We start from the raw sequence: 9,814 nt of genomic DNA on the forward strand, positions 1-9,814 counted from the left end.
ACTAGTTGTATATGTATCAATGAATAAGGATTTTGTTTAATCTCCTTACTCTACCTGTAGACTAGTTGTATATGTATCAATGAATAAGGATTTGGTCTCTAATCCATCCAATACTGTGAAGATAGTTTTGGCTGCAACCTAAAAATATTCAAAATATTATTAAAAAATATGGGGGTGAGATTTGTAGGCTTTTTGAAAGTCTTTCCAAGGGACTGTAATTCCTTTGATCTTGACTCTACGATTAGCAACAGTTTACCGGGCAAAAGCTTTTTGATAAAATTAGGTTTCCAGGGCGCTTTGCGCTCATCTCCAATTTTGACTTTTAATTGTTGTTCTTTTATCGAGTAAAGTAGATATACAGATTTCCCAGTGTAGAAAGCAATTAATACTCTTTTTCTTTAATTGAATCTGCTTTTGAGCAGAAGAATAAGATAAAGATCATACGAACTTCTTCTGGTAAGTGAACTTGGGATACTCCATATTTCCTAATTTGTACCAAGGAGTATAGAATAGAAGGGAGATGCAACTGACGCCGCCCGCCCTACCATATAATTGTGCATGCTTTGCAGGCGGTACTTCATTGGAATACGAAATATTTGTCTGATGTACAATTACCGCGTATACAATAACCTGTTCTGAATATTTCTTATACAAATGGAGTACCGTCTGCAAAGCATGTATAATCATATGGTAGGGCGGGCCGCGTCAGTTGTATCTCCCTTATATTCCATACTCCCTGCTTTGTACAGTGTTTAACAAACCTGATGAGTAACAAGGATAAAGTCGTCTTTCTCTGGTTTTGAAGACTGAATATTTGTATCTTCATACTCATAGAGATGCTCATTAGGCTCTATTTCATCTTCTTCAATTGGCCTAAACAATACAAAAATATTTAGAAAATTTAAATGTGCCATTGTAAATTAAAATATTCGGTTTTTAAAGTTACTTCTTTGCTTTACAGTACGTATACTGACGACGTACAAAAGAACCAGTTTTGTCAATAAAAATCCTCTAAATTACTAAAATCATAAACATTCAGGATATAAAATTGTTTAAGAAATAAACAGGGAGAGAGTTCAAAACTTCACATACCTAGCTTAGCTCATTTTTGTTGACAGTTTTTTTTAATGAAAAATATATTTTTACCTTGGTTTTGTAAAATATATTTTACCTTGGTTTTGTAATTTTTATATAAGTTTCTAGTGTTAACAAGCTTTTTTCGAATTCCAAGTTAACATTTGTAATGAAAAAGAAGCTTTTTTAATTGAAAGCTTCTATTGACTTCTATATTTATGTGTATCCATGCTTTTATCAGCTTGATAAAAAATTAAAATTTAATTCTAAAGTCGTCTTCATTGTATTCATATAATAGCCTACCAACGTATAATAATATATTGATATAATAACAATAATGATAACAATATTAATAATAATATAAATTCACCTGATATTCTTTAATCTTAATTCTTGGAACACCTGGAATTAGATTTTTCTTTGGAAATTTGACTCGGAACACCTAGAATTGAAGTATTAATGATGGGTGCTTAGTTTCGGAAAACTAAATCTTACTGTTCCAAAGCAAATCATTTCTGATTTACAACAGTACCCTTTCATCTTTATCTGAACATTAATTAGGAAAATTTCTTCGTTTTTCTAGCTTAAAATTTTTTTCTTGGGAAAAACACAGATAACCCATTGTCAAAAATCAATTTTCAAAGTTAATAACTTGGACATGTAGCAAATGCCTTGCTCTAACAAATTCTCTAAAGTCTGTAGCAGCCCGGGTATAACATTCTGTATTCTTCTGTTTGTATCGTTGAAGAGATACAACTCACTCTAGAACTCAATGTTTTACAATAATGCTTCAGTTTGTATCATTCCAGATACCACGTTATATGTATTCTTCTGTTTGTATCGTTCAGATACAACTCGCTCTAGAACTCAATGTTTTACAATAATACTTCAGTCTGTATCAATCCAGATACCACGTTATATGTATTCTTCTGTTTGTATCGTTCAGATACAACTCGCTCTAGAACTCAATGTTCTACAATAATACTTCAGTCTGTATCAATCCAGATATGATGCTATATGTATTCTTCAGTTTGTATCGTACAAATACAACTCGCTCTAGAACTCAATGTTCTACAATAATACTTCAGTCTGTATCAATCCAGATACGACACTATATGTATTCTTCTGTTTGTATCGAACAGATACAGCTCGCTCTAGAACTCAATGTTCTACAATAATAATTATTCAGTCTGTATCAATCCAGATATGATGCTATATGTATTCTTCAGTTTGTATCGTACAAATACAACTCGCTCGAGAACTCAAAGTTCTACAATAATACTTCAGTCTGTATCAATCCAGATACGACACTATATGTATTCTTCTGTTTGTATCGTTCAGATACAACTCGCTCTAGAACTCAATGTTCTACAATAATACTTCAGTTTGTATCATTCCAGATACCACGTTATATGTATTCTTCTGTTTGTATCGTTCAGATACAACTCGCTCTAGAACTCAATGTTTTACAATAATACTTCAGTCTGTATCAATCCAGATATGATGCTATATGTACAGATAGTGTTAACACGCAGTATATAGGTATGTTTAGGTTTACAAATATGGGGTTTACTACTATATTTACTGCAGACATCTTATTTTATTTTTGATCATTTTAAGGGAAACCTTTTCATAGAAATGAAAGATCACGTGAACTTACGTGTACACAGGTTATAATGCAATTAAAGTTATTTCAGAGGTGTACGCATCTTTCATATTGCAGTGTACTGTCTCTGGGCGGTAATGTAAACACAAGATGAATGTCAAATAAAAAATTAATGAAATATTCTGATCATAGGAAACTATTATGTGAATTATCAAAATTATGAAAATTCAATGCTTTTATCCGATCCGAACACTGATGCACCCATTCTTGTTTACAAATTCCGCCCAGAGAGAACTAGTTTCAATATGTACGCAGAGTATACGCAACTGATATTAACTTTCCTTGCAATATAACCTTGCGTGTTCACATCCATTTCCATCGAATGAGATTTTTGCACTTTAAAAAAACTTAGTTTATATTTATCTACCTTCTTTCTTATTTTTTGTTTCAAATATAGTGAAGAAACTAAAATATTTATTTACCTTTTTTTAATTTTTGTTTCATATTTATTTTAAAAAACTAAAATATTTAGCTACCTGTTTTTCATTATTTTTTGTGTCTATTTCAACCCTTCTGTTTTCGGATTTGGTTGAGCTTGAACCCCTAACAGAACTTTCTGCTCTTATACTATTCCTAGATAAATCAGAATGCGTTCCTAATTTTTGCAGATAGAAACTTTGCTTTCATGTCAAAATTCTGGTAAAGGAGTTGAGTCTTTGCCACAAATCTGATTTTTAATCCCCAAAACTTGATTTTCCAACTAATAATGAATGAAAGATTAAAAAACTAGATATGAAAAGTTTTTCATTATCAGGTTTCAAAATTATAGGGATCAGAAAATTCGACTCAACTTCTTTTGTGTAATGAAGATTTTAAATTACATTTAATGATATAAACAAAAAAATATAAAGCTTCTAAGAAAAAAAGACAAATTGATTTCCGTGCAGTCGACTCTGAACACTGAAGTAGGGTTCCAGCGAACAAAAACCTTTGCAAAAAAATGTAATAAAATGAATTAAGCGAAAAATGCGAAAATAATGCTAAAATACTTTTCGCGAAAATTTTGTTCGCTAAAAATCGCGAAAAAATAAACCAGAATGGTTGTAGCTGCAACCATTAATTGCTCAACAAAACTTGTAAAATGCTTTGCTCTGAGAGCTCAGCATTAGAAGTTTTAATAATAAATAATTTCTCTTCCATATTTTTATTCGCAAAGTTTTTGCATTTTTTCTCCAGGAATTTTCGCATTTTATTTTTCTCGAGCGAAGGAAATGCGAAAAATGCGAAATTTTCGTAAACGATTTAACCTTTTCGCTGGAAAGCCTACTCTAAAGTCTCTGTATCTTATATTGATATTAGATACTACTCCTGAAGATGTAAATATTTATGAGTTCTTCTAATTTCAATCTAAGAAAAGAAAGTTTCTTGGAAAAGTTTAATGAGATCTGTCCATCATTGACCAACACAAAATAATAAAGAAATTCTACAAATAAAATTTCGCGGAATTAGAGTTAAACAAAAAGAAGAGCGCTTAACTTTAAAGGAACTGCATAAGCATAATACTAAGTAACCCTCCATGCAAAGATTGCAATGCCTTAAACCTCTCTCTGTTCAACAATGTGGAGATAATGTTGTTTTTCTGGCACAAAAAGTGTTTAATTCTCATAATTTATGCATTGCTTCTTAAAATAAAAAAATGTGCAACTCAATTTTGCAGAGAAACCACAAATGCAAACATAAACTACTCAGACAAAGATATACGGGTAACGTTAAAAATCGACATGTTTGCAAGTAAGGTCATTTGAAATTATGCATAATTTTCTTTCGACAGCGCAGTTAACTATAAATAGAATATTAACGTAGTTTTATGAATATTTTCCACAGCTCTTCTATTTATATGATTACATCTTTTCATTCTACATATATCTTAAAATATTCATATTCTTTACCTTTTTTGTAGAAAGACATTTTAATCACAAAAAAAGTATATTTCGAAACTGAAGCAGAATGACACGAATACTGTTGTATATAATATAAGATATCAAACGCATCTTGCCTTTCCAAAGTGTGGTCTGCCTTTTTTGTACTTCAAAATTGACGACAAATTCAAGCGAGGAAGTAATAACTCGGCTCAAATTATGAATTTTCAAATCTTTTTATCTTTGTAACCCAACATTGTAGACTTTTGATATTTCTATAAATTCTGTTGGATTAAATAATCTAAATTTGAAATATCAAAGGTTTACACCATCAGGTTGCAAAGATTTTTTCTCACCTTGAGTATTCCCGCCCTCTAGCACCCAATGAAGATGACCTCGTATTATCCGTGACCTCCAGCGACCTCGGGTTAGATCTTGGCTCTTCTTCTGACCTGGCTGTAGGCTGAACAACTAGCCTTGATCGCCCTCTCTAAAGTATAATGATAATAATAATAATAATAATAATAATAATAATAACAATAATAATAATAATAATAATGTAATGAACCTGTCTGAATGTATCTGGTTCCTCCGCCCTAGTCTCCGCCGAAACACTCGGCTCCGAGGCGGATACTCGAGATCTTAATCTTGACCTCGACCTTGAACGAGGGCTAGCCTCGAACTTTACCTCCGGACTGACCTCGGTCGACCTCGAGTTTGTCTGGTCGACCTCAGCAGTTCGAATTCTTGTCGACAAATCTGAATATCTTTGTCGAACAACTGTTCGTCGTTGAACTTGAACTTGATCCGACATATCGGGCACTTGTCGAATATTTGAATCCTCACTGATTGATTCCGAATATTCGTCGGCCGAATTTTCCCGACGAATTTCATTTATATTTATTCGTCGTCGGGCGGAACCACCGCGCTCCAAATACGGAGCTTCGACTCGTTCTGAAGAAGAGGTATGACGTTCCGACACTCCTCTTTCGAAATACGGAGTTTCGTCGAATGATCTGTCTCTTTGAGTAACATCACTACTGATTCTGAAATGATAATTAAAGATGTTAAAAGAAAAAAAAAACTTTTTTAAAGACCATTCTCATGGTTTATTATATTATTATATATCAACTGCGTGTTATTTTTGGTTTGTTTCTTATACAGGACTTGGGGTTGCCACTGTACAGGAAGGGAACAATATTGTAAAGTAGCTTCAACAGTTTTATGGATCTCACTGTATTATTTTACCTATTTTTATCCTCGTTACTAGAGACTTCAGATGCCACCTAGAAAATATAAACGATCAAACATTTTAGGATAATATTTAGTTGATAGAAATGGGCCTTTTTTCAGGAATAAAATCAAAATCTAGATTGTGTTTACTATCGGGTTTTTTCAAAAATGAATCCAAACCCAGACAACCACTGCAGTAGCAGTGGTGGGGAGTGGAAAGAGTGGACGTCCCCCTCCCTGGAAAATTGGGTGGATGCCCCCCCCTCTGGAAAATATAGGGGTGCAATTTGATTTTCAAGAATCTTTTTTTTTAAATGTTTACCCAAGGCGCCACTTATTCTCCCAAATTAAGATTTTTACAAAAATATATAAAAATCCAAAATTTAGTATAACATGTTTCCCCTCCCATCCCCAGCTTATCATTGTATTCATATAAAAATTGCCGAATTCCCTGTATAAATGCAATTATTGGCCGAGGGTGATATGAAAAAATGTCCCGTTAATCACGTGATTATGTAAATATCAATGTTTAATACCTGATTAATTATAGGTCGTCTTTGTCTCGCTCGCTGGTTTACCACAATATCTCTTTGAGCTAAAAATAAAAAAAAATTATTTTCATTTTGATAAACTTTTTTCCCTCATTTTGTACTATCTTGTTTTATTTCTTTATTGGTCTTGGATGCCGTCATCTTTCTTAGAAAAATCTGTAAATCTACTTTCACTTATTCGATTTTCTATCTGTCTACCTGTCCCTGTGTATTATTTATCTTTCTCTCTATCACTCTACCTTTCTATCTGTCTATCCATCTCTTTGTTTTTTTGTCTATCTGTCTATCTGTCTATCTGTCTATCTGTCTATCTGTCTATCTGTCTATCTGTCTATCTGTCTATCTGTCTATCTGTCTATCTGTCTATCTGTCTATCTGTCTATCTGTCTATCTGTCTATCTGTCTATCTGTCTATCTGTCTATCTGTCTATCTGTCTATCTGTCTATCTGTCTATCTGTCTATCTGTCTATCTGTCTATCTGTCTATCTGTCTATCTGTCTATCTGTCTATCTGTCTATCTGTCTATCTGTCTATCTGTCTATCTGTCTATCTGTCTATCTGTCTATCTGTCTATCTGTCTATCTGTCTATCTGTCTATCTGTCTATCTGTCTATCTGTCTATCTGTCTATCTGTCTATCTGTCTATCTGTCTATCTGTCTATCTGTCTATCTGTCTATCTGTCTATCTGTCTATCTGTCTATCTGTCTATCTGTCTATCTGTCTATCTGTCTATCTGTCTATCTGTCTATCTGTCTATCTGTCTATCTGTCTATCTGTCTATCTGTCTATCTGTCTATCTGTCTATCTGTCTATCTGTCTATCTGTCTATCTGTCTATCTGTCTATCTGTCTATCTGTCTATCTGTCTATCTGTCTATCTGTCTATCTGTCTATCTGTCTATCTGTCTATCTGTCTATCTGTCTATCTGTCTATCTGTCTATCTGTCTATCTGTCTATCTGTCTATCTGTCTATCTGTCTATCTGTCTATCTGTCTATCTGTCTATCTGTCTATCTGTCTATCTGTCTATCTGTCTATCTGTCTATCTGTCTATCTGTCTATCTGTCTATCTGTCTATCTGTCTATCTNCAACATTTTGAACATTCGCCAACATCTCCTCTCGTTATTTATCTGTTATTTACATGTTAAAGGAATTGAAGGCGTAATTTCAAGTGATTAGTAAAGTGGCATGTCCAATTCACAACGTTAACCAGTTCTCTACCCTGAGCTGGAAACTTTTGAATGATGGATATCGGGATTAATGCTTGATCCACTCTTTTTCTTAATCTCGAGATTAAATAGTACTTGTTTTCCTCTTCTTATTAATCTCCAGATTAATTATCCTGTTCTCTCCCCTGTTCTCTCCCCTGTTCTCTACCCTGTTCTCTACCCTGTGCTCTACCCAGTTCTCTACCCTGTAGGCTGCGTCCACTGCACACTGTGTACACTAGACCTGCCAGTATCAGTAAATATATGCACAGTACGATTACACGAGACTGGCCGGTACTATTAAACGCTTGTACCGTTAGGATCATGGAATAATTGCAATCTGATGTAAACTGTTCCATCTGTGGTAATGACTAATCTATGAATTTGAGTAAAGTTTACAGAATACTTTTACCTAATAAGATCACGCACAGTAAATATTGTTAAGCTTAATAAAACATGAAATTGTAATGACGATTTTAAACTATGCATAGTCATGAACATGAATTATGTATACCTAGTAAGGAGAGTGGCGCCTTAAAGGGACAGTAAGCGTAATTTCAAGTGACCCTCCATCCAAAGATGGCAATGCCCGATTTACAATGGTACCCTTAAAAGCTTTGTCCGATCTCATAGGAATTATAGCTATCTATGTTTTTGTATCTTTAAACAATTTGTCACAAAGTAACAGTTTTCAATCTTTTTCTTTTCCGATATGAGTAGAAATTAACTTTTGCATTTTCTTTATTTTTAAATTTTTTCTAAAAACTTCCCATACTTCTCATTATTGTGACCCATTTTTGGCGTACTGTAGTAGTGTTAAGTAAACAACCGGTTTTTTGGCTTAACTGTTTTAATCTTCTGATGCAGTTGCAATTATGGGTTTATTAGATTTGCAATCTGTCTATCTGTCCATCTATCTATCTATCTGTCTGTCTGGGAAAAACCTACCTAAAACTATCCCAATGTATAGAAGAATGTGTAGTATGCTCGATCTCATTGTGTTCGTTCTTCAAGCTGTCTGCCTGTGTTCCACTGAAAGCAAACCCAATTTAATGATCATGCATTTGCAAAAGTGCGATAATATCTTGTTTGGTGCGCATGATGACTGTTTGTGTGATTACTGTTTGGTGTGATTACTGTTTAGTGTGATTACTTTTAAGTGTAGTTATCATTTAGTGTGATTACTGTTTAGTGTGATTACTGTTTATGGTGATTACTGTTACTGTCTCAAAATTAATTTGAAAATAAAAAGTTTGACGATTCCATCAAATTCGTAAGTAAATATAAAAAAGTTTGTTGCAAAAAACTGGTTTAGATCCACTTGTTTTACTCCTTTCCATGCAATGTTTGCATTAAGAGCATTCTTTTCGATCAGAAATATTTCAGGCTTAACAGAGAAAATTGAGATGGTTTTTGTCTGCAAGAAATTGGTTTAAAGGGACTGTAAGCGTAATTGCTAGTGAACCTCCATACAAAGATGGCAATGTCCGGTTTCCAATTGTATCCTTCAAAAGTTTAATTCTGATGATTAATTAATGTGTTCCTGCTATAGAAATGCGCAAGTCACTTTTGTAGAGAAACCAATAATGAAAATAATCAGTTTTTAAAATTATTAACACGGATATCTAATTCATACTTGATCTAACAAAACTGATACCGTTGCAAATCGTGCATTGCCATGTTTGCATGGAGGGTCACTTAAAAATACGCGTACAGTCTCTTTAAGAAAAGTAAACAAATGTATTCGGAAATTGTATCCAACATTTTGAACATTCGCCAACATCTCCTCTCGTTATTTATCTGTTATTTACATTTTAAAGGAATTGAAGGAAATTGTATTCAACATTTTGAACATTCGCCAACATCTCCTCTCGTTATTTATCTGTTATTTACATGTTAAAGGAATTGAAGGCGTAATTTCAAGTGATTAGTAAAGTGGCATGTCCAATTCACAACGTTAACCAGTTCTCTACCCTGAGCTGGAAACTTTTGAATGATGGATATCGGGATTAATGCTTGATCCACTCTTTTTCTTAATCTCGAGATTAAATAATACTTGTTTTCCTCTTCTTATTAATCTCCAGATTAATTATCCTGTTCTCTACCCTGTGCTCTACCCTGTTCTCTCCCCTATTCTCTACCCTGTTCTCTACCCTGTGCTCTACCCAGTTCTCTACCCTGTGCTCTACCCTGTTCTCTACCCTGTTCTCTACCCTGTTCT

General features: G+C 33.6%; 1 protein-coding gene across 1 annotated transcript in view; it reads right to left on the reverse strand.

Annotated features, from left to right (window-relative positions):
- LOC111714192 (uncharacterized) overlaps window positions 1–8,628 on the reverse strand; it is a 15,001-nt gene extending 6,373 nt beyond the window's left edge. The window contains exons 1-10 of the mRNA XM_023489242.1: window positions 8,542–8,628; window positions 6,369–6,427; window positions 5,848–5,885; window positions 5,168–5,645; window positions 4,956–5,089; window positions 3,217–3,313; window positions 1,445–1,516; window positions 947–1,011; window positions 762–873; window positions 55–138 (exon numbers count right to left, since the gene is read on the reverse strand). Of these exons, the coding sequence (XP_023345010.1) occupies window positions 55–138; window positions 762–873; window positions 947–1,011; window positions 1,445–1,516; window positions 3,217–3,313; window positions 4,956–5,089; window positions 5,168–5,645; window positions 5,848–5,885; window positions 6,369–6,427; window positions 8,542–8,590 (1,188 nt within the window). The 5' untranslated portion in view covers window positions 8,591–8,628. The remainder of the gene's footprint in view (window positions 1–54; window positions 139–761; window positions 874–946; window positions 1,012–1,444; window positions 1,517–3,216; window positions 3,314–4,955; window positions 5,090–5,167; window positions 5,646–5,847; window positions 5,886–6,368; window positions 6,428–8,541) is intronic.
- Between the last annotated feature and the right edge of the window lie 1,186 nt (window positions 8,629–9,814).

This window comes from Eurytemora carolleeae, unplaced genomic scaffold (assembly GCF_000591075.1).
Source record: "Eurytemora carolleeae unplaced genomic scaffold, Eaff_2.0 scaffold1399, whole genome shotgun sequence".
Taxonomy (NCBI): domain Eukaryota; kingdom Metazoa; phylum Arthropoda; class Copepoda; order Calanoida; family Temoridae; genus Eurytemora; species Eurytemora carolleeae.